Source organism: Limulus polyphemus, unplaced genomic scaffold (genome assembly GCF_000517525.1).
Source record: "Limulus polyphemus unplaced genomic scaffold, Limulus_polyphemus-2.1.2 Scaffold4164, whole genome shotgun sequence".
Classification (NCBI taxonomy): Eukaryota; Metazoa; Arthropoda; class Merostomata; order Xiphosura; family Limulidae; genus Limulus; species Limulus polyphemus.
Genome location: NW_013669774.1, coordinates 51140 through 65826, shown reverse-complemented (window position 1 = coordinate 65826; position 14687 = coordinate 51140). Strand labels below are relative to the sequence as shown.

Below are 14687 nucleotides of genomic sequence, written 5' to 3'. Positions count from 1 at the left end.
AGGAGAAACCTGATCTCCTCGCCAAGGACCAATTAAAAGAATGGGTTTCTGAGGCTGATGAATAAGGCAGGGTGACAAAGAAAGAAAAAGGTACTGGAGGGAAAGGTTGCAATTGTTGTAATCATGAAAATCACGGTTGAGCTAATAAATATGGAGCAACTGTTTGTTTTTGAATTTCGCGCAAAGCTACATGAGGGCTATCTGCGCTAGCTGTCTCTAAAGCGAAGTTAAGAAACACTTTTAACAGAAACTAGAAGTGAAAATAAATTAACACTTCGTGACAATACTAAAGACAAATGTGAAACTTTAAACAAACAAAACAGAACCTGTCTGAGCATAAGCACTGCCAAACAAGAAGTGATAGTTTGGTAGTAGCGTATATATATATGGAGTCAGATACGTCACCTATGTCACACTCCTATTGGTGGAGAAGTGATGTATGATGATTTACATGAGAGACATGTTGGAATCATTGAATTCTAATAAAGGGGAGCAGAAGATTTGTAACATGTGTAAAGAAAAAATTTGCATATAGAGGACAGCACTGGACAAGAATAGCTAATCTTGTGAGAAGAGGGAAGTACCATATCGGAAACTGCAGTTTAAGTATTTTTTAAAAATGTTCCCTTTGAAACAAGAATTATAACTTAGATCACATATAAATCCCAATTTTAACATACATTATAATGTTAACTTCATTAACATATATATTGATAATAAAATGGTGTAATTAAATATTGAATGTAACACAGTACTATACACAGAAAGGAAATTAAAAACTGTGCTAGGGGTCATAGGGTTAAGGAAGAAAGTACCAAACAGGAGAGCAGGGATTCAACTCGTGTGTAGAGTCCAGAACACCTCACTTGGGACTGGAGAAACACCACACATGAAACCCGAATGTGGTGACGGAGAGATGACACAAACAACTAAGGTCGACTGAGAAGGAGGCACGAAAGAGGAAATTGTAACAGAGGGAATAACTCAAGGAGGGAGTAGGCCAGAACAGATCAATAAGAAGGACCCGATAAAGGGAGATGTGGATGAGGTATAAACTCAGAGAAGAAGACGGGTATGAGGATAAGGAGAAAAATAAAAGATGGTCCAATCCTGACTGGTGATGTCTATTGCCTAAGCTAAATGAAGCAGTACCAGGGACCACAAGAGAAGGAGCTTGGAAATGAGGTGGGTAGTAAATGCATCCAGAAGAGAAGTACCATACTAGGAGCACAGCCACTGAAACACCTGTGGATCGACAAACCACTCCTTGGGGAGTTTGGCGTCAGAATAAGACAAGCGATTTGTAACAAGATGCAGAGCACCTGGGGCAGAACAAGCCAATAGGCATATGTGAAGAAATTGGTCTCTGAAAGGGATATCCAAAGTTCGAAAAGAAAGCAAATGGGAATGGTGTCCCATTGCTGTTTGATGGTCAAGACAACTATCAAATTGTTGTAATGAATCAAGACCAAATGGTCACCTTAATGATGGGAGGAAATGATCCATAAAAGAAGCTGCTGACAGAAATAGTCCATTGGATTGGGAGGAGGTAGAGGAATGCTAGCTGAGGTGTTGATTCTTTTCAAGGAGAATCCATAGATTGTGTAACACTCACAGAAGACCTCAAATGTGTGCATGACCCTAGATAAGAAGGGGTACCTTGCCACTGATATCACTGTTAGCCTTAAATGCTAGGCTACAATACAATGCACACATAGCTAGAACTGCATGCATTACTATTTATGTACACACCACCACACATAGACTGATGTGCAAAAATCTTAGACATTTAGCATTTTTCTAATGCATAAGGAAACTAAAACTTTGTGTTCAATGTAAATACACCTTTATGAAAAAGAAAACCTTATTCTAATAACCAAATTCATATCTTAATATAAACTAATATAAAGTATGTACACCCTTTTCTTTCAAAACCATTGACATTCTTCTACAGACACTTCCAAGTAATTTTGTTATAAGCTCCAGATGAATGGTGTTCCATGTTTCTTCCAAAACCTTTCAGAGATCATCTGAATTAGTGAGATATTTTTTTCCTTTTTCCTTGTCTAAATAGTCCTGTACAGCTTCAATTATATTAAGATTTGGGCCATTCCATGCTTTGAAGGACTCCAGTTTCACCTTTCTTTTACAAATAAGTTTTAACTATTTCAGTTAAAGAGTTTGGAACAATAAGTCTTGCACCACTGGGGACAGTATGGTGTATTAAAATTTGCTTGTACTTTACTGCAGTCAAGGTACCATCAACTTTCAGTAATTTTCCAACACTATTTGAGAATATGCAACCCTAAACCAGAATTGAATCTCCTCCATGATTATTTGTTGGATTCAAGCAAGGCTTTTTAAAAATTGCAGTTGTTTGCCTCAAGTACTGTCTTTGATAAAATCCAAATCAATGCAACTCTGAGTAGTCTGTACAAAGCACCTTTGACCATTGTTCAATTTATTTATTCTTGTGTGTATTTTAGCCTTTTAGTCTTGTTTCCCTTTCTTAATAGACATATTTTTACTGCTGCACATCCTTAAAGTTCTGATTTCAAAAATGACTTTTGTACTGTTGATGGATGAACAGTTCTGTTGTCAATTCAATGCTTGTCTTCTTTCTATTCCTTAAGGATATTAACTTCAGTATTTCTCATCCTTGTTAGACAGCTTTTTGGGTCTTCCAGTCCTGGGTTTTTCAATTACAGATTATTTTTTCTGTACTTGTTAATTATGCTTTGGATACTACACCTTGAAAAGGAAGCTATGTAAGCTATATCACTCAATGTTTTCTTTCTTTATGCAGAAACACAATTCTGTGTTGATCTTCTACTGAAATTTTAACCATTTTCTTTTAAGATAACATTTCTTCCTGACAGATTACTATTTTGAAGTAAACAAAGTAGCTTTATGGATGTGAAGAAAGGAACGAAATATGTTAATGACGACGAACATCTGACAATGAATCATCAATTCATTTTATTAGTAAATATGATGGATTAGCTATTACAGCATTTTATGTTGGCTGCTCATATATAGTTTGAGTTCTTGTAGTCAAAATTTGTTGAAGATTTTGACCAATGAAAAGTAAAAACTGCTAAATCACAAGTTAGGTTTCTTCTTAAGTTGTATTAATAACTGTAAAAGTTGTTTTAATAGTAGAAAACACAAGCAGAGGCTTTAAATAAAATGTTGATAACAAACATGTATTGTAACTCTTGAATGTGTGGAAGCCTTTTTCACAACAGTGTACAGACATTATTAAGTATTATAAATTTACATCAACTTATGTGCATTATACCATGAAACAAAAATAATGAAACTTAAGATATTTGCACAATTCACATAATAAATAAAACCGTTTTAGTACATTTCAAAAATTGTAACATAAGCTACATGAAGTATAAAGCATTTTACTCTTCAAAAAAGTGTTGTCCAACTAGCAGCTCATAAGCTTTATCCAGCTCCACAATTGAATTTATCCATTCTATACAATCGTTATGAAATACATTTTAAGGAACAAATTTATACATTAAAAATATTTTATTCACAAATAAATTTAAATAAAAAAAAGCCATTCAAATACATCAAATAAGTGATAAATTATGGCCCTCTTATATCTGTATCATCTACAGTCCAGACCTCTAGAGGTAAATATAAAATATAAAAAATATTGATGTGAAAAACAAACCATGTTTTCTGAGTCAGCTTCTTGTAGACGATGAAGTAATCCTTCTATATTTTCAAGCGTTTTCTGCTTTTTCTCCATTGACAGTTCTGTGATTTTCTTCTTACGTAAAAGATTAGCTGCCTATAAATCAATATTTACATCTCAATATGCAATTAAATACAAACAAAAACACTGTCACACTATAACTATTATCAGTTATGAATAAATTAAAATCAAATCATATTATCAACTTTAAAAAGTATATTATTACACATCACAAACTATGTTTTTATTAATTAGCTTGTACTACCACATTTGAAAAGCACATCAATATAATTTGTAAAATTACCGGTAATTTACCAGTATACTTTCTAGTATTTATGAGGCTGTATGAAAACAATATTGTTTTCAATGTTTTGAAGTATACTTCAAACAGAATAATAATTGATAGTTCAGTATTTATTCAAGATAACTGAAGATGTATAATTTAACATAATTCAAATGTTGAAAAGAAACGATTTATTTTTTCTCTTTCTTGACTCATCAGAAAATAGCTTTCTGTTAATGACTTGTGTTCTAGCTCATCAGGATAAACGCAAGATTTTCTAGACAAAATTTCCTTTCTAAGTGAACTCTCATCTTCTGTTTAGATGTGGTTTCTCTTCAATGATCTATATCCATACCAGACGTTTTATTAGTAAGAATGAAATTGGCAGAATACGAACAGGAAATGAACGTTTTTGGTGTTCCTTTCAAAATTTTAAAACAAAGTCTACATTTCAACCTCATAAACATTTCCTTTAGATTTGATACAGAGCTTGAATGATAAACAAAAGGCATTGTTTAAGCTGTCACTTGCTATTTCTTTAAAACACAAATATAACTCGCAAACTTTAGATGTGCTATATAGCTCATAATGACATACCACATAGATGTCTTGAGGTAAGAGAGGTCTCAGGTACCCACTTTTCATTGTGAGCATGCTTGTTTAAACAAAACAATTATTCTTGCTTGTCATAACAATGGGAGCAAGTTAAACAAGTTCTTCTGAAAACAAACTCAACATCATGATTTATGATTTTTCAGACAAGACTAAATAACAGCACTGTGTAAACATCATGTTAGTTTAACAAACAGATAATATACTAATTTTTACTATTATTATAATTAACAGTTGGACAAACCATTTTAATAATAAACACATTTATAAGTTAAGGAAAACAAGGAACCTATTGGTCAATCTAGTTATCTCCTTCACTAAACTTTAAAATAAAACACTAAAAGCCAGTCCTTATCGTTCACATATTTATAAAGCCTTCCCTTTTAACTCCCTAAATCTACTGCTTCTACTACATCTGAAAGCAATCCATTCCAAAGGTCAATTACCCTGTTAGAAAAATAAAACTGTTTTAGCTGAAGATGACTCCTACTCTGCCAAAATTTATATTCGAGTCTCCTAGCCCTACAATTTTCACCGTTAATAAGTATGGAAAAAGATGACGTCAAAACAATTCGTTTAACAATCTTAATCATCTATATCAGATTCCCTCTAACTCTTTCTTTTTGAAGAGAAAACAATTTCAGAGATTTTAAACTGTCCTCATACGACAGTCTACCACTGGAGAATAGCAGTTTTATAACTAACATAATGCACAATGAATTACCCCCAATAAAATAAATATTTTAAGTTTTAGTTAAAACTGCACAATAACAAGTTATATTCAGAAATCAGTATATGACTTCATTTTGCTGGCTTTCTTCCACAAGCACTTACAACAGTGGTTTTGCAAGAACAATATTGGCAAACAATGGTCAATAGAAAAGTACAAAGTTCTAGACCCATTAGTTAGTATAGTGTACAAAAGTGTTCACTAACAGGAGAAAGTATGTATAGTACAGTATCGTCCCCTCCTCAATATATGTACTCAAGTATACTAGTCAAGATTAAAGTTAACTATTTAAGAAGTAAATTCTAACTTTACTATTATGTAAGTAAGTAATCTCAAACTACTTTTGGTTACACTAGGTTAATTCAGTTTAAATGTCAGCAAAAAATGTCGTAAAAGGATATTATGACTGAAAAAAAATTTCCTTTTCCCTTGACTAACTTTAGTGAGATATTATACTCAATATCTTTTGAATTTAACTAGTAAACATTTAAGGCAATTAGCAGTAGAGTTGGGTGATTAGTAGTATTTGGTAATCAATTAATCAATGGCCCCATTAACTTTGAAAGTAATTGATCAATGGGACAGTTATCAATTACTAAATGTCACTAACTGATTAGCTCTTTTTTGTAATATGGAAGAAAAATACTAATTTCTACACTGACTAATACAAGTGAGCTATATAAAAGTCCAATAAACCAATAAAGATGAGTATTTTACGATTATTAAAACAAAGAGACTATCAATAATGCAATTCTTTCACCTCTGCAAATTTTAACTCATTAAATTCAAAGCTTTTTCTTCAAAAGGATCTGACAATCTTGAGAGATTTGGTATTTGTAAATAATCAAATTTCACTTAAAAGAATCACAGATAATTTCTGTAAGATTATAACTTAAACATTCTATAAACTTTGAAAACTAATTATTTTATTGCATTAATCAATTTTTTTTTTGTAATACAGGATGCTTCAATTGTGAAAAATACATTATGTAACTGCAACATTTACAGGAAATATACTATGGATTTAAAATGGAATTCTCCAACTCTGACTGAGATGAAGAATGAGATCGGATTCAATGTAAAAACATAATGAAAAGAAATATTTATTGCTGAACAACACAATTCAGTTAAAAAGTAAATTTTGATTATAGGCAGTGTTCCTAAGTGACAGAGAGACAGGGCTTTGAATCCTTTATCTAATCCTGTGAGAGTATGCATTATCATTCACGATAACAAATAACATCACATCCCTAAGTGCACAAGCACTACATAAATCACTGGTTAGTCCAACTGTAAGGTCACTAAAAAAAAAAGCATTCTTCACAGATGGGTACCTCATTGCCTTAGATACATTTTAAAGAAGTGTCAGGTCAGCATGCACAAACATAAAGAGCCATGTATGGTCACATGGTGGCATAACAGGTATTCAACATCAGAATGTAATGTGTTGTCCTGTATTTGTAGCAGGAAATTCTCTAAGAAGTAGACCAGTAGTATCTCATGACTTGACAAACACCTGAGATTAAGACTATCTACATCGTCATCTAAGAAAGCTGTTCTAGTAATGAAATATGCATAATCATTGGACACCAAGGAAACAAAAAACATTCAGACCTAATGATGGACTTTAAAACTCTAGGACAATAAGGTGAAGAAAATATGAAAAATAAAGCTTTAAGGTGTTCCTCATTCCAATAGAATCTATAAGATATAACTGCAAGAATAGTCATTTTGTCTATGATATCTATAATGCTATGCAATGACATACACGTAGACATGGAAAAAGTACCCACTGAAACATTATCAGCCCCCAGATGACACTCTTTGTCCATGTGCAGCACCAGTGCAAAAAGTAGAATTATATCTAGAACAATTGCTTAGGTATATGTAATATGTGAGAATCTTGACTGGACGAATCCATGCAAACATGGAATCTCATATCATAAAGGAAAGACCAGGATTTTTTTAATCAATTGATTCCTTCAGACTAGAAGCTCTTGTATTTGTTAAAAGGGGTATCAGTTAACTTGGGTCACAATGTGCAACACAAGTTAGGATTGAAATAGTAATAAAACAGGTAACAGAAAAGAAATCATTTGCTAAGGATTCTATCTGGCTTGAAAAAAACTCAACAGGATCCTGAAACTGATCTGGCTTGAAAAAACTCAACAGGATCCTGAAACTGATCTGACTTGAAAAAACTCGACAGGATCCTGAAACTGAAGACACAGTAATGTCAGGTAAATAAAACTTTAATAATATATTTGGATTTCTCCATATGCTAACCTGCCCAATATCCTCTAAAAGGTAGTGTGACCTGGACATTAAAGACATCACCAAATGGTAGATTTGGTGAGATATAATCCAAAATTCACTTTTAACATGTTCAGGATCATAATGGATCAAATGTACAAGCCAACATGTTAATGTAGCCAGAGTAAAATCCAAGGAGAATGATTAATTGTATGGTACAAAGAATATTTTTTGAAACCCCCCCTTGATTAATTGTATGGTACAAAGAATATTTTTTGAAACCCCCCATGATTAATTGTATGGTACAAAGAATATTTTTTGAGACCCCCCTCATGATTAATTGTATGGTACAACGAATATTTTTTGAAACCCCCGTGATTAATTGTATGGTACAAAGAATATTTTTTTGAAACCCCCCATGATTAATTGTATGGTACAAAGAATATTTTTGAAACCCCCATGATTAATTGTATGGTACAAAGAATATTTTTGAAACCCCCATGATTAATTGTATGGTACAAAGAATATTTTTTGAAACCCCCGTGATTAATTGTATGGTATAAAGAATGTTTTTTGAAATCCCCTGAAAAATGTACTACATTCTTCCAACTGATATCAGTCAGGACAATTAAAGGACAAGGCTGTGGTTACCTTTTCTTGCAACCCAAGTTTTAGGCAAAAAAAGCTTGAGCTGGGTGTAAGTATAAGGCTTGAGAATATAACGTATACAAAATATCAAGAGCATAGCCATCAGAATGACTTGTACTTACTAAAAGGAAGGAGTAAGAAAGAATAAGTCATTAAGGGTTCTAAAGGATGAGATGCTAATAAACGTAAGTGTAAACCCAAGTCACATTTAGGATAATGTTTAGGACTTGAGATCAATGGAGACGAAATGGTTGCACGACCTTTGAACAATGGAGGAGACAAAAGAGATTGGTGACTTCCATAGCATACGAAGGTAGCAGATAAGACTGCTCTGTAACCAGCTATGCAAGAAGTTGATACACCATAGTCATGAAACACATTCTCAAGCTGTAGATGAATAAGATATATTACGTCTAATGCACCATCTCTAGAAAGCAGAGACTGATAAACAGTTGCAAAAGAGCATCTGTAAAAATGGAGTAGTAATTTAGGAAAAAAATCTGGTTTCTCAAAAATAGGGCTAAGCAACCTCCTATAATGCCGTAGATGATGAATGACATTACTACGTAAGATGTTTGATGGTGAAAATGGGAATAGTTCCCTGTAAGAAAATCAATATAATAGGAAAACTGTTGTAGAGTTGATCAAAGTGGAGCAATGAGGAGAACTGATCTTGGACTAAGCAGCCTCCTATAATGCCGTAGATGATGAATGACATTACTACGTAAGATGTTTGATGGTGAAAATGGGAATAGTTCCCTGTAAGAAAATTAATATAATAAGAAAACTGTTGTAGAGTTGATCAAAGTGGAGCAATGAGAACTGATCTTGGCAAGTACTTAAGGAACAGCATGGAGACGAGGGTAGGCATAGAAGAAAAGGTTCTCCCAAGATTGACTCAGGGTATCAGAAGGAAGAAAATTTTGATCTGAAATTGGAAATCGGTAGAGTAGAAGAAGACAGTGATCATCCAATATCTCTGCCATTCGAAAGAATCAAAGAGTAGAGAACTCACTCCATAGAGAAAAGCAAATAATCTTTAGAAAGAATTTCTCAAAATTTCTATCATAGAGGAACTCAAAAGTGAACATGTTGAAAATGAAGCCAAAAGAGTAGAGAGACTGCAACACAGCAAAGACTTCAGGAATAGGTACAACTTTAATTTTTATTTAAGCCACCACTGTAGAACTATCTGTGTAAACCAACAGAGAATGGTGATGTAGAAGTCATAGAAACTCGAGAGAAACATACTGAACAACTCAAAGTTGTAACATGTTGATGTGAGCAGTTGCTTCTTGAAGAACTAAAACAATGCTGACTTCCTTACACAGTGCCCCATTTATGAAAGGATGAAAGTGTATAGGATGTAGAAGAAAAAGTGATCCTGTTGCATAAGCCCTTGATTTAATAAAAATTGAAGAAGCTACATATTAATGGAAGACATAGACTTGGTTCATGAGAACAATTCTGAAGTCAAATGCCACTGAGAAGCAAGTTGTTGCATCTCATTTGTCTCAAGGGAACGATATCAAAAAGAGAAGCCAACATCCTCAAAGCAGAAGGATGTATTTCATGGTAATTGTGGGCAGAAGAGTATATATGAGACTCCAAGGAATGCAAGGAGACAGATGAAGAATTATTTCAACTATGAAAATGTAAAACCACAGATGTACTAAATACTGTGTTGTTACTAAATAGGATTTGAAGTTGTGGATAATCTACTCAACAGATGCAGTCTACCGAGTGTGTTTAAGTTACTGAGTGGACAAAAGGGTAAGAATAAGTTAATCATCCATGTAAAAGTGAACATCAATGTCAAGTGGAGAAGACCAGCAATGCTTTAGATACTTGACAAAAATTGTATCAACGCAAACCAAGCCAGAGGGAAGGGTAATGAACTGATAAGCTTCACATCTAACTACATCTATCATCCAAAGGTAAAAATGAAGAGAGTTTCTTACAAATTTTATGTTTTCTATTTTGAAATGAGGTTGAGATAGGTGTCCAATCTTATAAAACAATTAAACAAGAGTTTGTTTTTTTTTAAATCGACCTACAGACTAGACAAAGTACACAAGCAAAAAAAAAAAAGAGCCACAGCAAAGGAAGACTGTTACATAGAAATCAGAACAAGAGAAGAAGAAAGTCTCAAAGTGAGACAGGTCACAGCATACAGGGTAGAAAAACTAGTGATGAGTTAAAGCAGAAAAGTATATGGAAGATACCCCAATAACTTATCCAAGGCTCAAGAACTTCCAAAGTAAAATGAATAATGAAATATAATCTCACTAAAAAGCTACCCGTATGATGAACAGGAGGAATGTGAAGGCTATTAACATTTTTCTAATGTTTAAAAGCATCAGGAAAGACCCAAGTAATAGGAGAAAGTAGAAACAAGTTGTCCAATTAAACCCTAGTACCCTTATACATATCAATAATTGGTTCAAGATTTAAAATAAAATATAATTGAAAAAATAGGTGTAGAAAAAAAAGATAGATCAACAAAAGCTTTCTAGGGATTAGTGTTTGCTGAAAAATATTGCTCTGCAGACACTGAATAAGTAAGAAATGGCTATAGATCATCAAAATGAAATAAGGGTAGGTGTTCCACAACTGAGCATGTCACTATGAAACCCATCAGGAACACCAGAAGATTTTCTCCTTTGTGTCACATAATAAGCAGTCCTTATATTGTCTGCCCTGGTTATGTTTGAGATATTCTTCTTTACTTTCCACTCATGGGTTCTTAGAACTATAAAAACTATATTATTTACTAGTTTTGTAGCATTTAACGTATATTATTGTAGTTTCTTCAAGTACTGATGACTTGAATTTTTAAATTGATATTAAAAGTGGTCTGAATGAGCCGTAGTCTTATTCTCATTGAGGCTACAGCTAGAGTATTCCAAACTTACATTCAAATTATTAAATGGAAAGCAAACAATACCTTATTCTTCTGTTTATCCCTAACTGCTAGTTGAGCTTCATCTCTTAATCTAAAAAAACAAGGGTTTGTTTCACTACTTTATTCTTTCAAGTAGAATACAGTAAATATATTTTTTATTTTCTTTCACATAAGTGCAATGTTATAGGCACCACAACATTTGTATAAAAGTGCACAGTGCAAATACAGTTAAAGTATTCAGTTAAGTGTCACCACAATTCAGATATTCCAGCATTAACTTTGACATATTAAACAAATTTATTTTTAGTGATGAAACAGATGAATGGACGGCAACTGCCTGTTGTAGAAACACAAGTGTAGAGGATGATATTTCGAAAGTCTGATGTCCAGTGGAAATCGTACAAGATATTCAGATCCATTCTGATGAAAAACAAACAGAAACCTACTAATAAGAAATATAAAAACATCATTTATGAAATTCCATGTACACGACTCATGGAAACAGAAAATTCAGCCATTGCAGGACACATCATGTCAACTGGACACAAAATAAACTAGGAAAAACTAGAATCACCAACACAGACAAATTTTGGAAGACAATAAAAATTAACCATTTTACATTCACAAAATAAAGTCTTCACTAAACAGAGATTCCAGATTAGAGGTGAGTAACCTGTGGCTATCATTGGTTGAATCTACAGGAAGTCTCTCCACCAATCAGAAATAGGGATAATCCAACCAGTCATAACACACTCTCCACAATCCACCAGAATACTATAAAGACCAAAAGGCAGAAGACTTTTGAAACGTCGTCCCCTACACTTGTGTTACTACAACAGGCAGTTGTCATCCATTGAACTAAGTATCATCGTAAATACTCTGCCTAAATAATCTATCAAAGAATTGATTTTTAGTGTTGAAAGAAATGTACCATATAAATTGTTTACTCTTACAAGACAATGAATTCAAAAATATCAATGTATATAGTGATTTTGTAATAGAAAAACAGGTTATTTTGTAATTTATTCTTATGGTTTGTGTAGGTTAAAGGTCAAATAGTTCTTGTACTACTAGCTTTGATAAAACTGCAATGGCAAAACACTGGCTGAATTTTTTATTATTATTATTACCTAGAAGATAAAGGTAGTTTGTTTTTTTCTAGCTTTTCTGTGAACATATTTTTAGATGTGAATCACTAAATGTCAGGAGTACGTGAACCAGTGTGTAACATTAAGTAACATTACAAATGTGCATGCATACTTTAGGTGGGTATGTATATCAATTTGTTTTATTTAATTTTTTTGTTATTCAGCACAAAACAATGTACTATTTACTGTGCCAACCACAAAGTATCAAAACCCAGTTTTTAGGGACATGTGTACCAGTAAACATTATGCATATACACTATGTGCATCACTAAGTTTTTATGTGCTTATGTGTGTCAATATGTTTACACAAAAATAATGAAGCTTTTGCAAAATAACATAAGAACATTTTATAATAAAAATCTTAAGCACTAATTCTGATTAACTTGCCCTACCCTTTATATTCTTCCTGTAATTTTTCAATATCGTCCTCCAACTTCTGCTTTACTTGTTTCAAGCTAAAAATACAAAACCTAAAATTAGACATGCCATTGCTTCACAATCATAAAATCGATTACAATAAATTTACGCAAGATAAAGAAACATTAATTTAGGTAATATACAAAGATAAGAGCATCTAACATTAAAGAAACCGAGAAGTGTATAGAAGCTAACAAGTAATATTCATTATCCAACAAACTTAAAACAATAAACAAAAATCTCACAAACTAAATACACCTATGAAGAAGACTGAATTGGTAACACTTTCCTAAATTGAAACTGTATTTCCTACAGATACTTGCTTCTTCTCACAAATAGCTTTTCTCAACATATCTGTTCTCTATGTGCAAAAACTACTCTCACGTGTATTTACATAAGGCATCCGCATGCTATCAAGTAAATGATCATGCAGCAACCCTACACCAATAGGAGTACAAAACAACTCCTCTCATCACTAGCACCCTCTCTTCCATGCAGCTTGAAATCATTACATACAAAACCAGCACTCGAAGTGGCGATGACAGGTAGGAAGTGTGAGAGAAGGTAAATATCTATTGGAAATACATTTTCAGTTTAGAAAAATGTTAACTTCTGATACAGTATCTCACCTCTGCTCTCAAAGAGCTAGAATCTTACACTGAGTTGGCAGAGGGTCTGTTAAGAAGATGATCCCCCTTAAAAAAGTGCTCAAAGGAAGACCATTGGAAGTGCAACTAAATGGAAGACAACACCGCCATGACAACACCGCCACTTCTGAACCAGGTATACTCCTCACCCTTAAGAGATTATGTCACATTAATGGCAGAAACAATGGAGGGACCTCTCCAGCTTAAACATGATCATCACCATATCCACTGGAGGATGTTAAAAAAGTGGACAGCAAAGTGAGGGTGCATTTCCAATCTATCACTGGACAGAATGGGGAATGCATCATCCGGTCCATGGTATGAGTAAGGTACTCTACCACATGTGTGTGAAATAACATGGACCCCCCAATGCAGAGAGACTAGGGTGCATCAAACCATAAATGGGAGATCAACCTCAACCATCACCAAGCAAATCATGATAGGATTATTTGGCCCATGGTAAGAAGAGGATCCCTCTACGTTTCACCTTGGATAGGGGAACTGGGAGGATGAGCCTCTGTACTAAGGATCTGCATCATCATATGCACACATCCAACACAACCAGCACCATATCTACCAGGAACTGACATCTGGGGACAGAAGAAAAGTGGAAAGCAAAGTGTAGGTGCATCTCCAGTCTATCACCAGGCAGCATTGGGTATGTATCGTCCAGTCTGCAGAAGGAGGAGGGTACACAGCCACACACGTGAGGATTTATGTGGCCAGTTCAGCTCCAATCATCACCATATCCACTAGGAACTGACATCTGAGAGATGGTAAGAACAAGGGTGCCTCAGGTGGAGGGTCAAACTGCATGTTGGTGGAATGCATCATTCAACACCTGATGCCATATAGAATTGCACATCTAATCCATGTTAGGATGAGCACTGACACCATCTACAATGGTAGAACACCACTGTCCTACTCTTAACTTAGTGGAATTGAGCATAGTCAGGAAGAAGCCTCCATGGTCTGCCACCCCTGCAGCTAGGAACTGGTAAATGGCAAAGACTCCCATACTCCACAAAAAGAAGAGTGGAAACAGCATGTTGGAGAGTCTGGAGGAGCACTGTAACAGAGACAGTGCAATGGGTGACCACAATATCATATTTTGAAAAGCAGGCCAATCCTGTGACATACAATACATGGATCATCTAAGACATGCAGTAATCCATGTCTGCTTTACTTACATTAATTAGTCCATAAGTGTACAGTCTGGGATGAACATCTTTATGAAGCAAAATACTGTGAGGGATGCCTACAAATGGTCTTGCAGACCACCACATCTCAACAGTGGGTAAAAATGACACACAGGTCTTGCAGAAAGTA

The 14687-nt window shown here is 34.1% G+C and overlaps 1 protein-coding gene across 2 annotated transcripts in view; it reads right to left on the bottom strand.

Moving 5' to 3' along the window:
• The window catches only part of LOC106470694 (charged multivesicular body protein 7-like), a 49297-nt gene that overhangs the window by 13753 nt on the left and 20857 nt on the right, over positions 1 to 14687 (bottom strand). For both annotated transcript variants that reach the window (XM_013931257.2, XM_013931256.2), the window contains exons 6-8: positions 12687 to 12749; positions 11189 to 11237; positions 3692 to 3811 (exon numbers count right to left, since the gene is read on the bottom strand). In XM_013931257.2, the coding sequence (XP_013786711.1) occupies positions 3692 to 3811; positions 11189 to 11237; positions 12687 to 12749 (232 nt within the window). The remainder of the gene's footprint in view (positions 1 to 3691; positions 3812 to 11188; positions 11238 to 12686; positions 12750 to 14687) is intronic.